The 17,958-nt window shown below is 34.9% G+C and overlaps 1 protein-coding gene across 1 annotated transcript in view; it reads left to right on the forward strand.

The window, feature by feature from the left end:
• ADGRV1 (adhesion G protein-coupled receptor V1) overlaps window positions 1-17,958 on the forward strand; it is a 556,842-nt gene that overhangs the window by 233,325 nt on the left and 305,559 nt on the right. Inside the window, exons 77-79 of the mRNA XM_064376126.1 lie at window positions 4,776-5,018; window positions 10,484-10,891; window positions 16,796-16,980. Of these exons, the coding sequence (XP_064232196.1) occupies window positions 4,776-5,018; window positions 10,484-10,891; window positions 16,796-16,980 (836 nt within the window). The remainder of the gene's footprint in view (window positions 1-4,775; window positions 5,019-10,483; window positions 10,892-16,795; window positions 16,981-17,958) is intronic.

Below are 17,958 nucleotides of genomic sequence, written 5' to 3' on the forward strand. Positions count from 1 at the left end.
AGTGGTTTTCCTTTTGATACTCAACTAGTCGTGGCATGGCCACTGATAGTCTTATTAAGCTGGTCTTTTGTCTTTTCAGTATCACTTTTAAAATATCTGGAATCATACTTGTTTTATAGCAATAACATATGTTCTAGAGCTGTCTTGATTTTTTTCCTGAGTAAGACAGCCAATCAACTCGTGTCAAAGGACTTGATTTCTTTGATCAGAAAGCATTTTGGAGATCTATATATATGTACTAGAGGTATGCAGGAAAGCTGTTGTGGGCAAATGTGCTGCTGTTGTGGCCACCTTGGTGGTGGTAGCACTAGAAAATATATTTTCTTTAAGGTCTTGAATCCATACTCTTTTTTTTGTATTTAACATATCATGTTATTGTATTTTGCTTTTCTTGAGTTGGGTTATCATCAGCTACTAAAACTTTCTGTCACACTGACAATGAGGAACTGAAATTTCAGTATTCAAGACATTTAATCATATACTATGTCCTCACTTCACTTGTCAATAGGCCCTTGGAAACTGTAACTTTTTGTGAAACAATGTGCTGTATAATGAAACCAATTTTACCATTGACTAATTGATATAAACAACAGTTGAGTTCCTACTGCACACAGTATGTCCTTTCATTTAAAGTTGCTGTTTCCAAGAACCTGTCATTGTTAAGTGAAGAGTTACTGTATTCTACTTGAAAACATTTAAATCCTCCTTCATGCATTTCTTCCAAATACTTTTATGCTTCCATCAACCCTCTCAACCCTGCATTTCTTTTTTTTTATTCTTTTTTGAGACAGTCTTACTCTGTCACCCAGGCTTCAGTGCAGTGCCATGATCTCGGCTCACTGCAACCTCTGCCTCCTGGGTTCAAGTGATTCTCAGGCCTCAGCCTCACTCTACCATGCCCTGCTAATTTTTGTATTTTCAGTAGAGACAGGGTTTCACCAGCTAGGCTGGTCTCAAACTCCTAGCCTGAAGTGATCCGTCCGCCTTGGTCTCCCGATACACTGGGACTACAGGCATGAGCCATGATGCCCAACCCTTATATTTCTTAACTATAGCCTTTTCTCAGTCAAAATACCACTTTCTCCATGATGCCTCCCATGAAACCCCTAGTTGGAATTGTTGATTCTCTAAATTTACAAGACATTATCTGTACCTTTCTTATGGAGGTTATCAGTTATATGCAGTGTTAAAACTTATGCATATAAGTTATAGCATAGACTGATAAGACTGTTAGCTGCTCAAAAATTAGAATATGGTTTAATCATCTCTGTGTCTCTTGTTTTATCCTCCATAAACATGTTTTGCATACATGAATGACTAAAAACTGTGCTTTTTATCTCAAATAGGATTTTTGGTGAATTAGAATACTAATAAGATCTCACTTGACTTTAAACATCTATCTCATACAGTAGATGTTAACCTTGTAATTCTAAGAAGAGAGAGGAGAAGAGCCATCAGGAATGGGCTTGGGCAAACTGAATAAAGAGAAATAGGAAAGTTAAAGTATAGATGGGGTTAGGGAAGACTGCTTCCTCTGAGCTTGCCTTCCTTGCAGAAGAACATATAATTAAGGGGTAAGAGAATGTTACACGCAATACATGGGATGCTAAATATGTATGTGTGTGTATATATGCACATATCTCCCTTTTCCTAACTAGAGAAACGCTACTGAGCCCATCATCAAATAGTTTCAGTCAGGTAAGAGAAAAAAATTAGTCAGACCTCTTCTTTCTCTTTCACATGTAATACTAAAATCATAGAGTTTTCTTCTACATTCTGAGAAGCAGCTAATTTTTAAGACATTTTTCCCTCATTATCTTTTCACCTGTTAAAAGGCAAGGTACAAGCAAGGTTAATATACATTCTAGTTTCATTAAGAGGAAATTTAAAAAAAGAGAAGATGGAAGATGATTCTCTTCTGAAAATGAAAAAATATTTTTTAAAGTACTATGAATTTTTGATATACATTTTAACATTTTATGAGTAGAAGGGAACTTATTACTCATCCAGTTCAAATTATTTTTATTTCAGATAAAGTGAAACTTAGTGATATAAACAATACAAGTTCTGTGGCCATATTCTTCTGTAGTGGGCTTTGAGAAATTATTTAGAGGTCCTCGTAGAGCAACCCAATTATTGCTAGACTTTTGACCTAAGCACCATCTTCATTTTTTTGTCAAAGGAAAGACATCAGTTATACTGAACTTATTCTTGGAGTCACTGGAGTCAGTATAAGTGTTAGGGTTCTGATAATGGAAGACCTTGGTTCAAATCTTACCTCTTCTACCAATTAGCTGGGTGACATAGGACAAGTTGCTTAGCCTTCCTGAACCTCACAGGTTTAATGGGGTTAATAATAGGGCTGTGAGGCAGATAAAGGAAGTAATGAATGAGAATTTCTTAGCCCAGCTCTCAGCAGAGTTGGCCTTTCATAAGAGATGGTGAGTGTTGAGATTATTCAGAATGATGGAGATGGAGCCTGAGGGAATGCAGTGACCTACATCAACACAAGTGGTAGAAGAGTTACAGATACTGCAGACACAACAAACACATCCACAGAATTACACCACTCATCAATGGTGGTGTCCCTCACCTCAATCCAGTCTATTGGCACGCGAAGGTTTTCGACTCTGTCCTATCTCAGATTATCATCTCTACAGTTTTATAATACTTTCACTTTCGAGTTATGAAGAATTTAACTAACTTGCCCATTCAATTACTGGGCCAAGATTAGAACTCATTTCTTGAATTTCAGTCCATTTCCCCTTTTCTTGATGATTTATCTTATGATTCTATATTAGCGAAATATATAAGGTAACAATTAACTTAGGAAGCATGTCCTTAACCATAAAATCTGTTTAAATTCAGTGTTTACATATTTGTTGCAAGCATTTTCAAAAATATTTAAGTAAGTAAGGTATTGTTTCATTGTTACTTTGGTTTTGTATTGCTGAGCAGTTCTGGTCCCTGGAAAAATCATCTTATACTAGTTGGGGCAAAAAATTATCCTTGGGTGCTTCTGACCTAACTAGCAAAAGAACCTGCTGGGAATTACATGTGGAATGGGCTCTTATTAAGTCTCTGTCATTTTTAGGAGTCTAGGGAGGTTCACATATGATCTGCAAGTCTTGATTTCTCAATAGAGTTCGGAAATATTGTTTTGATAGAGTGTTTCTTTCTAAGACCGGAAGACTCTTTTTGTTACTAGTCTAATGATATGTAGGCACCCATCTTGTACACTGTTCAATTTTAGATGATTCTTTACTTAAATTATGACAATTAGTTTGATTGTAGGTGGCTATAAGTAATGTTCTAATCATCATCACAGTGTAAAAGGAATAGTTTACTGGAAAATAAAGCAAAGTCTCTGTTGGAATGTAATATACCGAAGTCCTTAGTTAAAAGAAACTACTTTGAATTCAAGCTCACTTGGCCATTAAGGAATACTAGCTCTTGAATATAGTTACTACACTTCGATAGGGCTTTAGTTTATTGTACTTGCCAAATGTAGTTTCTCAAAAGTGGAAATAGTACAGTTATTTCCATATTTCAGTATCAACTGACAGTTGATCAGCAACAGTAAAGAACGATATGTGCTGTAGAAAAAACTAAATATTTCTTCAGAAAACAAAACATTAAGTTTATTTATGGTGTGACTAAGGTATAACTTACTTATTAACACTTCGATAATTCTGAAGGATTCGTTGTATAATTTCATGACATAATTTTCATTAAAATGATCACAAAAACAGATAATGGCCATTGCTGGTAGGTAGAAATGATACATTACATCAAATTAGACAATGTCACTACAGGTGTAAAGGCAGCTTAGCTCCTTTGAGTTATACCAGGAAGGTAAAAATATTGCTAAGATTTTTAAATGATTTTGTTAAGAATGAATGACTAGTAAAAACAGGTGATTGACAATATGTTATATAATTGAATTCAAGCTTTTGAAAATAAACTATTTGACACTGTTGAGAAGGAACCAAGGTGAAACATGAGCAAACTATACCTAGCAGACTACATTTAGATTATATACTGAATTTTGGGTAATTTAAAACAATACATAAAATTTCAGATTTGACTATTATAAATATTTTATTGATTATATTTATTTAAAACACTTTACAAATAAATAAAAATAAAACCTTATGAAATTGAAACTCCATTTTTTTCCCTCTCTGCAGTATTCTCCAACTCCACTCCCTGCCCTGTCCCCCACCCAAACCCTCCACCCAAGGCAACTGCTGTCAGGGTGTGGTAGTTGAAAAAGAAAACTTTCCATAACTATGTATCTATTAAGAAAATATACTAAGCTTTGTGTAGTTTTAACTTTACATTTATGGTATCATGCTATATATATCATTATACAGCTTGATATTTTCACTTCTTGTCATATTTTGTGATGCAGCATCCGTGTTAAAAAAAACTGAATTAGTTCATTTCTTTGAAATACTTTATAGTGTTTTGTTGTATGAATGCATTTAATGTATCCTTTTGCTGATCGTAGTATACATAGATTTGTTTCCTGACATTGATTTTCTAGTAAGAAGCTTGCCCAGAGAAAGTAAATGTGTTTTTAAAGGAAGACCAAAAAACAAATGTCATGATAATGTAAGAATTTAATTCCATAATTATACAGAATATATCTCTAGATTTATATATTTCTCTAATGTATATGAATGATACCCTTTCTAAGTATCAGAACTATCTACAGATAGAAATACGTTAGTAATAGTTCTTTTTTTTTTCCCCTTTTTTCTGATTGTCAGATACCACAGGTTGAAGTGTATTTTTTTGTGGAATTATATGAAGTTACTGCTGGAGCAGCAATAAACAACAGCGCCAGATTTGCACAGATTAAAATCTTACAAAGTGACGAATCTCAAAGCCTTGTGTATTTTCCTGTGGGTTCTCGGCTGGCAGTGGCTCACAAGAAGGCCACTTTAATCAGTTTGCAGGTGTCCAGAGATTCTGGGACAGGACTAATGGTGTCTGTTAACTTTAGTACCCAGGTAAGCATGGAATACATGTTCATAAATGTTACAGTTTTCTTCTTTAATTATAGCAAGAGTAGTGACACAGGGAATAATTCATGCATTATTTTCTGAGGATAACATCATAATTTACTTTTTTATTCATTACATTAAGCTTTATCCTTGAAACAGCTCAGCTTTTCACTCATCAGTAACAGATCATATTTTAAAATGACAGACTTTTATTTTTTCTCTCTTTTGACAAGATTGATTATACAGTGCAAAATATCTTACATAAATCTGTTTTATAAAATCTCTAGGGAATTATAATTTCTTCAGAATATAACTGTGTAAGACCAGAAGTAGAAAGTAAAGATCTTGTTATGTTTTATATCCAGAACAGTTAAAAATTTTATTCTTCAGAACCTCCAACACTAGCTGATCTTTACACTTCTTCAAATCCATGCATTTATGAAGCCTCACTGCCACTTTTTCACATTCATCCTCTTAGGTGACATCTGATAAAATGGGAGCAGGTGGCTATCTGGGTACTCAGATCAGTGCTGCATAACACTAAGTCACCAGACTGTGGGCTTGGCCCCAACAATACCATATAACTTTTCAGCCTTATTTTTTGCTTTTGTTTTAGCAGTGAAACTCTAATATAGTAAAGCAAAAATGTGTCTCTACTCTGCTTGAAGTATGATTGTTAGGATTATAGCTGACCCACAATAGTCCTCTCTTTGTTCCCCTTACCTTATGTAACTTCAGGAAGCGCACTATTTGAAAACTACCATCTTGGAGAGGTCTGCTATTTCCCATGTTTCAAGATTCCAAACCAGATGACTCCTTGGGCCTTAAGATTTCATAATTTCATTAAAAGTTCCCTTTAGTATCTGCTTGGTTGTGTCACCATTGGGTGGCTCAAAGAAACAGGACATTCTGTGCATAAAACAAAATATGTGTGGCCAGTATGTTGTAGCAGTTACATGAGTCATGATGAGAGAATAGGCCTCAAACTGTGGGTATTAAGCTATTCTGGAAGTTTACCAGGCAGTAAAACTTATCTTTATGACAGAGTCAACAGCTCAGCAAACAAAAAGAAAACTTCCTATTATATGAGACCCTAGAAATAAAGTCTATTCTAAATAGCCTTGAAGTGATATGAGCACAAAGAGAAGTATGTTGATTTATAGTAGGAAGACTTCAGTATTTTTTATTGGAACATTTAAGATAGAAAGTCTGTTTCATTCTTTCTCTTTTCCCATGAAATGTATATCATCACAGCTTACTACTTTGTAGAGTGGAAGAAGCGGGGACTGGAGATGAAAACAGATGATAAAAGAGATTTGAGTTTTTTGGATCTTGCTCTTCTGGCTCTTTCAATTTTGATGATAGGGTGTCAATTTTAGATCTTTCCTCACTTCTCATGCAGGCATTTATTGCTATAAATTTTCCTCTAGACACTGCTTTAAACATGTCCCAGAGATTCTGGTATGTTATGTCTTCATTGTTGTTGGTTTCGAAGAACATCTTTATTTCTGCCTTCATTTCATTGTTTATCCAGTCAATATTTAAGAGCCAGTTGTTCAGTTTCCATGAAGTTGTGTGGTTCTGAGTTAGTTTCTTAATCCTGAGTTCTAATTTGATTGCACTGTGGTCTCAGAGACTGTTTGTTATGATTTCTGTTCTTTTGTATTTGCTGAGAAGTAATTTACTTCCAATTATGTGGTCAATCTTAGAGTAGGTGTGATGTGGTGCTGAGAAGAATGTATATTCTGTGGATTTGGGGTGGAGAGTTCTGTCGATGTCTATTAGGTTTGCTTGGTCCAGGTTTGAGTTCAAGTCCTGGATATCCTTGTTAATTTTCTGTCTTGTGATCTGTTTAATATTGACAGTGGAGTGTTAAAGTCTACCACTATTACTGTGTGGGAGTCTAAATCTCTTTGTAGGACATTAACAACTTGCTTTATGTATCTGGGTGCTCCTATATTGGGTGCATATATATTTAGGATCATTAGGTCTTCTTGTTGCATTGATCCTTTTACCATTATGTAATGTTCTTCTTTGTCTCTTTTGATCCTTGTTGGTTTAAAGTCTATTTTATCAGAGACTAGGATTGCAACACCTGCTTTTTTTTTGCTCTCTATTTTCTTGGTAAATCTTCCTCCATCCCTTTATTTTGAGCCTATGTGTATCCTTGCATGTGAGATGGGTTTCCTGAATACAGCACACCAATGGGTTTTGACTTTTTATCTAATTTGCCAGTCTATGTCTTTTGATTGGGGCATTTAGCCCATTTACATTTAAGGTTAATATTCTTATGTGTGAATTTGATCCTGCAATTTTGATGCTAGCTGGTTGTTTTGCCTGTTAGTTGATGCAGTTTCTGCATTGTGTGAATGCTGTTAACCATTTGGTATGTTTTTGGAGTGGTTGGTACTGGTTGTTCCTTCCTATGTTTAGTGCTTCTTTCAGGAGCTCTTGTAAGGCAGGCCTGGTGGTGACGAAATCTCTGAGCAATTGCTTGTTTGTAAAGGATTTTATTTCTCCTTCGCTTATGAAGCTTAGTTTGGCTGGATATGAAATTCTAGGTTGAAAGTTCTTTTCTTTAAGAATGTTGAATGTTAACCCCAACTCTCTTCTGGCTTGTAGGGTTTCTGCTGAGAGAGTCACTGTGAGTCTGATGGGCTTCCCTTTGTGGGTAACCTGCCCTTTCTCTCTGGCTGCCTTTAGCATTTTCTCCTTCATTTCAAGCCTGGTGAATCTGATGATTATATGCCTTGGTGTTGCTCTTCTTGAGGAATATCTTTGTGGTGTTCTCTGTATTTCCTGGACTTGAATGTTGGCCTGCCTTTCTAGGTTGGGGAAGTTCTAGTCATAGAGAAATGCAAATCAAAACCACATTGAGATACCATCTCACACCAGTTAGAATGGTGATCATTAAAAAATCTGGAGACAACAGATGCTGGAGAGGATGTGGAGAAATGGGAACATTTTTACGCTGTTGGTGTGAGTGTAAATTAGTTGAAACATTGTGGAAGACAGTGTGGCGATTCCTTAAGGACCTAGAAATAGAAATTCCATTTCACCCAGCAATCCCATTACTGGATATGAATACAAGGGATTGTAAATCATTCTATTATAAAGACACATGCACATGTATGTTCATTGCTGCACTGTTTACAATAGCAAAGACCTGGAACCAACCCAAATGCCCATCAATGATAGACTAAACAAGGAAAATGTAGCACATATACACCATGGAATACTATGTAGCCATAAAAAAGAAGAGTTTGTTTCCTTTGTAGGGACATGGATGAATCTGGAAACCATCATTCTCAGCAAACTGACACAAGAACAGAAAATCAGACACCACATGTTATCACTCATAGGTGGATGTTGAACAATGAAAACACATAGACACAGGGAGGGGAACATCACAAACTGGGGTCTGTTGAGGGGGACTAGGGGATGGACAGTGGTGGATAGAGAGGTTGGGGAGAAATGCTAGATATATGTGACGGGGGGATGAAGGCAGCAAACCACTTTGCCACGTGTATACCTGTGCAACAATTCTGCATGTTCTGCACGTGTACCCCCGAATCTAAAGTACAATAAAAAATATATATATTATAAAAAGAGTTTTGAGGCACATTTTAAATGAGTTTATATGCTCAGATGAGAGGGGAATTGAAGTTGCCAAAAGAAGAATCTGAAGGCCAGCATCTCTATCATTTATTTATATCTTTTCTAGATTCTTCATAAATGATTCTTTGCAAAACACATGCTGTCACTAGTGTATAACTCACAAAGGACATTTATTTTTGAAACAATATATTTTTAGGAATTTATAGTTTTCCCCACTATAATGGTTAATTTTATCTGTCAACTTGACTGGACCACAGACTACCCATAAATTTGGTTAAACATTATTCTGAGTGTTTCTGTGAGGGTTTTTTTGGAATGAGATTAACATGTAAATTGGTAGACAGAGTAAAGCAGATTATCTTCATAATGTGGGTGAGCCTCATACAATCAGTCAAAGTCCTGAACAGAACAAAAAGGCTGGCCCTCCCTTAAGTAGAATAGAATCTTCCTGCCTGATAGGCTTTGAATTAGAATAGTGGCTTTTTCCAGTCTTTGGACTCAAAATGGAGCATTGGCTTTTCCTGGGACTCAAGCCTGCCGGCCTTTGCACTGGAACTACACCATTGGTTCTCCCAGTTCTCAGGCCATCAAGCTTGAACTGGAACTAAACCATTGACTTCCTTTGATATCCAGCCTGTGAAGTCATCCTGCAGATGATCTTGAGCTTCCCAGCCTTCATAACTGCATGAGCTAATTTCTTATGTTATAATAAATCTTTCTCTCCCTATACATATAGGCACACACACACACAAACATAAATGCGCGCACACACACACACACACACACACACACATCCTATTCTGACCCTGGCCAATAAACATACTACCCTGTGATTATGGGCTTAATAAAGAATGTTTGTGGCAGTGCATAATGCCAGTTTTTTTTTTTTTAGTTTTAATTTTCGTAGGTATATATGTTAATGAGATACGTGAAGTATTTTGATACAGGAATACAATGCATAATAATCACATCAGGGTAAATGGGATATTTATCACCTCAAGCATTTATCCTTTCTTTTTGTTACAGACAATTCAATTATACTCTTTTAGTTATTTTAAATGTACAGTAAATTATTGTTGACTATAGTCATCCTGTTGTGCTATCAAATAGTATATTTTATTCATTCTATCTGGCTGTTTTTTGTACTCATTAACCGTTCTAACTTCTCTCAACCCCCTCTACTCCACTGCCGCCACCCTTTCCAGCCTTTGATAGCTATCATTCTGCTCCCTATATTCATGAGTTCAATTGTTTCAATTTGTAGCTCCCACAAATAAGTGAGAACATGCAATGTGTGTGGTTCTCTGCGTGGCTTATTTCACGTAACATAATGACCTCCAGTGTCATCCATGTTGTTGCGAATTACAGGATCTCATTCTTTTTAATGGCTAAATAGTACTGCATTGTGTATATGTACCACATTTTCAATATCCATTCACCCGTTGGTGGATACTTTGGTTGCCTCCAAATCTTGGCTGTGGTGAATAGTGTTGCAACAAACATGAGAGTGCAGGTACCTCCTTGATGCGCACGTGTTATTTGAAGCATGATTTTTATTGCATTCACAATTGGAGAAATAGAGGCAAGAGCGACATTTCTGGTCTAATTTGTTTCCTTGGTCCATTTGAAGGCATCTCTTTCCTAATCTCATCACTGTATATTATGTATTTATCTCTCTAATTTACCTTAAAAGATTAGAAAAAGTATAAAACCCCATATTTAGGTAGTACTGTTGTCATCATTGCCCTTCAGTTTGTTTAAGAGAAATTGAATTTGTTTAAGAAACAAGAATTTGTTTAGGACAAGATCAGAGGTGTCATAGATTCACTTAAATGGTGTTGTTTAATTTCTAGGAGTTGAGGAGTGCTGAAACAATTGGTCGTACTATCATATCTCCAGCTATTTCTGGGAAGGATTTTGTGATAACTGAAGGCACATTGGTCTTTGAACCTGGCCAGAGAAGCACTGTATTGGATGTCATCCTAACGCCAGAGACAGGATCTTTAAATTCATTTCCTAAACGCTTCCAGATTGTACTTTTTAACCCAAAAGGTGGTGCCAGAATTGATAAAGTGTATGGGACTGCCAATGTCACTCTTGTCTCCGACGCAGATTCGCAGGCCATTTGGGGGCTTGCAGATCAGCTACATCAGCCCGTGAATGATGATATTCTCAACAGAGTACTCCATACCATCAACATGAAAGTGGCCACAGAAAACACAGATGAACAACTGAGTGCCGTGATGCATTTAATAGAAAAGGTAACATGTTCTTGCAAATATTAGCACTATGTTTAGTGAAATTTTTTAAATTTAAAAACCTGAGTAAAACCAAAATCACATTTTCTTATAACATTGGTTATTATGAAATCATGATGAAGTTAGATTTCTGAATATAGGAATAGAATGCATCATATCTGACAGTTTCCTCTTGCTTGAGTATGACTGATGCCCTGTTTAGAAATCTCAGTCTTAGCCTTGGAGAATGATCTAGTGCAGTAGTAAAGACAGTGCCTGAAAAAAAAAAAGGCTCCAGAGATTGGAAGCTATAGGCACTTTGTGATTCTCTAGAAACTGGTTAATTATCTTTGGAGTTTGAGCCTCAGTTTTTTTAGTGCATCAAGAAAAAGGACTTGAATTAGATTATCTGCATAGTCCTTACAGTTTAAATGCCGTGGAATAGGAATTATCACCCTCTGCTTGTTCTTTGGTCCTCATGGGCACTGAAAACTTTCATAGAAAAGGAAGATTAAGAAATGACCAGATAATTTCAGGCATTCAATTTGGTATAGACTTGTACAAAACAGATTTTATTTTAAACCTGTTTACTTACACCTTTGCAAATGATAATAAATGGAGATGTGAGAGCCTAAGAATATAAATTTTGAAAGATATTTTAAAAATTATTACTTTAAAAAAGCCTTCTTTGAAGATTTACTTTGGGCTTTCTTATCAAGGTATTTCCTGTCAATATATTTATATACAAGAATTGAATGTTTTGAGTGCTTACACATGACTGTACAATACTACATCTCTTACATAGTGACCTTTAAATACTTCAGATGTTTACAGTGGGGCTTTAGATCATCATGTGTACTTTCCATCCTGTGGTATCTCTTAAATTACAATGCTTGAAGGATAGAAAATAAAATTATAAAGTACAGAGGTAAAAAGAGCAAGCCATACCAAAGAGTTTATAAAGCAAAGGGAAGCAATTGCTATTTCATGCAGAAAAAACTCTAGCAATAAAATCTCACTCCACAAAATGTTACTTGAATTTTCTAATGACCCAATGGCATAGGACAATGCCAAGTTGTTTTTGGCCAGGAAAAGAGAAATAATGTACAGTAAATAATTACATTTTAGGGAAGAAAACAGGACCTCACTTCATATGATTTAGGAAAAGTATATTAAAATTCTACTTTTTGTTCTCAATAAGTTATATGAGAGAACTATATATTATTGGTTAGTAATCAACGCTTATTTCAGACTTGTCAGACAGTAAATCTTGACTATTTCTAGTACTATTATCAATGATAAAATTGAATTATAAAAGTAGCTCCTCTGGGAAAATGTAATTAGCTTTTTTTGAGTAACCATTAGCAAACAGTACAATTTTCTCATATATGAAGATAACTTAAATCAAATAAATAACCTGTGAATACTTGGAGGAATAAAATATATTTTAAATATTATAAAAATATGGTGGCTGGGAACAGTGGCTCATGCCTGTAATCCCAGCACTTTGGGCGGGCAGATCACCTGAGGTCAGGAGTTCGAGATCAGCTTGATTGACATGGTGAAACCCTGCCTCTACTAAAACTACAAAAATTAGGTGGGCATAGTGGCATGCATTTGTAATCCCAGCTACTCAGGAGAATCACTTGAACATGGGAGGTGGAGGTTGCAGTGAGCCGAGATCGCACCATTGTACTCCAGCCTGGGCGACAGAGCATGACTGCATCTCAAAAAAAGAAAAGGAAAGAAAATTGTAAAATCAAGTAGAAAACATTTGAATTCTTAAAATGACTGATATCTTATTTCATCTGAAGCCTTCTTTGCTCTAGTTAATTTCAAGTCAAGTTATTGTCACTAATTTTTGAAAAATAGAATGGTATAATATATTGTATTCTCAAATTCTTTTTTGTATGTACATCAATACTGTAATCTTGATTTAACTGAGTTCTTTAATAATTATAGAAATACATAGTACATATGTACATACAGAAAATATATAAAGAAAACAAAAATTCTAACAAAAGATAGTAAATAGAAATTCATCCCATGTTTTGCAATAAGAAGACTCAACATCATGGACACAGTTTTCTGTAAATTAACCTATAAATACATCATAATTCTTATCAATATGTCAGTAAGTTGTTTCAGGGTTATTTTTCATAGACAAAATGATATTAAAGTTTACCTGGGAAATGTAAACATGTGAAAATGGGCAGAACTTTCCTGGAAAAGAAGAAAAAGGAGGAGAGGCCGTGCCCTAGCAGATATGAAAACATATTTGAAATATATTCTGATGTGACTGTGATTAAAGTGGCACTGGTGCAGACATAAACAGTCACATGAATGGAATAGAACAAAAAGTTCAAAAATAAACTGAAGCATATATGAAAATTTCATATGTGATAAAGGTGCTATTTAAAATCAATGGGTCGAAAATATTATTCAGCAAATAGTGTTGAGACAACTGATGTAACCATTTGAAAGCAAAGTAGAGCTGAACCTTATCCTAAACTCTACCCCAAAATAAATTCTAGAGAGATCAAATATTCTAGAGAGAGCAGATAAAAGTGAAACCATGAAAGCAGCAGAAAACATGTCATTTCATGACTTTAGTTTAGAATGGGGAAGATCTTTCTAAAGCATCAAACAAAACCCAGAAGCCATTAAGGAAATGATTCATAACTTGACCATGTACAGTTTAAATAAAATTTCTCTTAGTATACACCAAAGCAAAGTGAAAAGACAACTAATGAGTGTGGGGGACATTTTTGCAAATACATGTGTGATGAGAATGTTTATTTCAGCATTACTTATTATAACAAAAACTGGGAAAAATAATAGCCATTAAATGGGGCCTGACTAAACGAATGCATGAAATGTGTTTAAAAACACAAGAAATATGTATTTTATGTTTTAAATATAGCTATAATAGTGAGAATAATAAAACAAGTACTGAAAATGTAGAGGATCACATATAGATAAGGTTGCAAAATTTAGCAAATAAAAATAAGGAATGTTCAGTTTGAATTTCAGATAAACAAGAAATATATTTTTTGGTATAAGTATGTTGCAGATACTTATTTGGGACATACTTCTACCAGAAAGTTATCGTTGCCTGTCTAAAATTTGAATAACGTCACCTGTATTTTACCTGGCAAACCATTGATATATGCCATATGAAATTAATATACACTCTAGTCTCAAATTAAAAAGGACAGAATAGAGCTTCCAAGTGCTGGAATGTACTTCATTAATGAAGACCTTATATTTTAAGTTAAATCGTTTTATATTTTTAAATTTTATTTTCCCCCAATTCTAAGTTCTTTGAAACAAAATCTGTTCTATGCAATATATTTATTTTAAAAGATCTCAATAAATCTTAAATAATATTGTTACACATGCTAGAAGTGGCACAAGTATTGTACTAAAAAAGAGCATCAGCTTTAAATGCCTCACTATAAAGACTTTCTGTATGAAATCCAGCTGTGGGTTCAGGCAAATTTTTGCTGTGACAGAATATTCTATCACCTGATTTTCCCAGGCATGGTGAAATAAAAATTATTTTAAAAGCTCTCAGTTGCTTTAATAGCAAGAGCAGTCTAAAACCCCCCTGAATCTGATATGCTAACTTTGAATTTCATCAGGTTTTGATTTTTGTGGTTATCAAAGCTTGGCAAAGCCCATCAGGAGATGTTGACTCTAATATTTTGTTCTGAAACATTTGAAAAAGCACAAGAATGATTTGTTCTGTAGAAGTTTGGTAGACTACCACTACCTCCAAAGGCCTCCATCTTTGTCTTCTATCCTGACAACTTTTTAAGTTTTGTCCATGGTTGATTCAGGTCTTCTACTTGTTCCTAAGGCAATTTTAATAATGTTGGAAGTTCTTTTGTTGTTTGTGTAAAATGGCCTTGTGGAGTCAACTTATTTCTTTTCATCATACACTTTTCAATATTAGGTACCTTGTATTTGAAGAATTAGTTTTTACACTTGATTTATTTTATCATACTCACAAGGATTTTGAGTTAACTCTGTATTTTACTGGCTTGTTTTATATTTCACGTTTGAGGTAATTTTGACTGACTTGGTCTGTGAACTGAGTCAATCTAGGTGGTTGTTTTTGGATAAGCAAGTGGGGAATGTTGCCAGGCAGTGTAGGGTGGCTGTCAGGAGCACCTCCTGGGCTCCACCATTACCAATTGTGTGCTGTAAGACAAGTTAGTCATCCTTCATCTGCCTTAGTTTCCCTAACCAGAAACAAAGACAATAAGACCTTCCTTACAGGTTGTTGTGAAGATTGGTTACTAGAAAGTGCTGAAAACTACAAGGTGCCTGTAGTGTTGTGGAAATGGCCTTTTTGTTTCAGTTTTGTGTGCTTTACCAAAAGAAACTTTTTTAAAAAATATGAATGAAAGTGTGGGTAACCATAGAATTCTTGGATCATAACCTTTAATTCTTAAAATTCTGCACATATTGCTTTGCTGACTTCTGGCATGTCGTTTTTAGAAAAGTTGAAGTCAAAACGGAATTTTTGTTTTTCTGCTGGTAATTTTTTTTCCTGTCTGGTTTCTGGTATGATTATTTTTTACTCTTGAAATAATGTTTTTTAAAATCACCCAGATATGTCTGGTGTTGTCTCTTTTTCTAATTTTCTCTAGTATAAAAGCAATCTCTACATTTTTAGACCTGAATATTTCTTCAGCTTATTAAGGAACTGTGTTATTTTGTTGCCTCCACTTGCTCTTTTATATACACAATTGTATCTTAGGGATTTGTTTTCAGAGTTGTCCTATTAGCCTGTTATCTTTTCTCCGAGTTCTGGGAAATCTTCTTGAGCTTGTTTCCATTTATCATTTTAGTTTGCTTGTTTCAGTATCCAGTGGGTTGTTCTCTGTCTCCATTTGTAATTTTTGCATTGCTAAATTTTTATTCTGTGTCTTTTACATTTCCCTATGGATTATTCTCCACTCTGGCTTACTATCTGGGAGATGACTATTCTTATAAATGCAGATCTTGAGTTCTGTTGTGAGCTTGGAACTGTGCTAGATTACAAAGTTATAAAAAAAAATGGGGAACGTGAGCCAGTTTCACAATAAGTTTGAAACAGACAAATCATTTCAAGGTTGTCATAAGTTCACTAATAAAGGTACATGCAAGTGAAAAAGAGTGATAATGTAGGTTGGTGGATGGGGCATAGTGTAAGAATCATAGAGAAAGTGATGACTTTTAGAGTTTAAGTAATAGAGACTTATCAGAAGGTAATGGAGTTAAGTGGCTTCCCACCGATGCTTAAACAATAAAGATGTGGTCCCCTTCATTCTGGATTTTTCCTGCTTTTTTCCTTGTCTCTTAAACAATGAATAACCCAGTTTGTGTGTGTGTGTGTGTGTGTGTGTGTGTGTGTGTAAGTAGGAAGGGTCATACTTATTGAAAAAGGCAAAAGTGACAGGAACTCTTGACTAATCTTGAAAAGGATTTTCTCATTTGGCGCTTTAAATATTTGGTGATTATAGTAGCTTCTGTTGACTGGAAAAAAATAATTTTGCTACTATTATAAACAAATATTCTTGAAATATTTTTTTCCTTATTTGTTGGTCAAAAGAATAAGAATCCCTGGGGTAGATGTAAAAGTGAGATTAATTTTAACTCATGAAGTTAATTATTGTAGCTAAAATTAAGTAATCTATGCAGCCATTTGGGACTTTATGTAATGATAAAGTGGAAAATATTTTGGTGATTATGCCTTTTTCAACTGAAAATGTATGTATTTGAAATATAATTTTGATACCAATTTCTCTTAAATTTTCATAGGTTTATCCTTATTAATGTTAACAACTGTTAATAAAGAACGCACACACACATAGCTGTTGCATATAATTTAAGAAATTTTTTTATAGATATATTTTTATACTTAGATTCTTTTTCCAGATAACTGCTGAAGGAAAAAATCAAGCTTTCAATGTTGCAAGCCGAACACTTTTCTATGAGATTCTTTGTTCTCTTATTAACCCAAAGCGCAAGGACACCAGGGGATTCAGTCACTTTACTGAAGTGACTGAGAATTTTGCCTTTTCTCTGCTGACTAATGTTACTTGTGGCTCTCCTGGTGAAAAGTAAGTATCTTTTAATATATTAGCAGTACCTTTTATGTATTTTTTTCACTGCTTACAAAGCAATATATAATGCAAAATGACATTTAGATGATGTAACTAAGAATGATACAGTCAATGCGTTGTACCTCTTGGGCAGCTGAAGTTAATTATTTGAAGGAAACATAGCAGGTACATCAAAAAAATAAATGTATACTGTCAAAAATATATTCCTCTTATTTTGAAGTGTTTTTTAAAAATAACAAAAGTCTTACTGTTGCTGTTATTTATTTAATGAGTAGAAGATATATTCTGAATAGAAAAAAAGTGATCCCAACCTTTAGGAGTGTTTTGATGTGTTATAATTGTGCTTCCCGCTATAGTTATGATTGTTTTGTCCATTTGGAGACAGCTTTCAGACTGTTGTTAAACTTCAGGCTAGTTGTCAGAAAGCTAGCAAGAGGAAAAGGAAAAAATAAAATGTGGCCTGTGTTCATTACTAACTACAGGATTAATTTTATAACTGTATGTTAACATACCTCTATACTATAGGTACTATACTAATACCTCTATATTAACTAAATTGTTTTTGCGATGGAGTTTCGCTCTTGTCACCCAGGCTGGAGTGCAATGGTGCCATCTCAGCTCACTGCAACCTCTGCCTCCCAGATGTAAGTGATTCTCCTGCCTCAGCCTCCCAAGTAGCTGGGATTACAGGTGCCTTCCACCACGCCCAGCTAATTTGTGTACTTTTTTAGTAGAGACGTGGTTTCACCATGTTGGCCAGACTGGTCTTGAACTCCTGATCTCTGGTGATCTGCCCGCCTTGGCCTGCCAAAGTGCTGGGATTACAGGCATAAGCCACAGCACCTGGCCTTAACTATATGTTAATATGTTAAGATGCCGTAGTATTATAAATTGTAGTCATAAGGTGAATTGGATCATTTTAGTACAAAGACCTAAAAATGTTTTATTTCTATTTGATTTAACATAAAAATGGCT

This window comes from Aotus nancymaae, unplaced genomic scaffold, assembly GCF_030222135.1.
Source record: "Aotus nancymaae isolate 86718 unplaced genomic scaffold, 86718_ANA_hifiasm-v0.15.2.pri h1tg000014l, whole genome shotgun sequence".
NCBI classification, from domain to species: Eukaryota; Metazoa; Chordata; class Mammalia; order Primates; family Aotidae; genus Aotus; species Aotus nancymaae.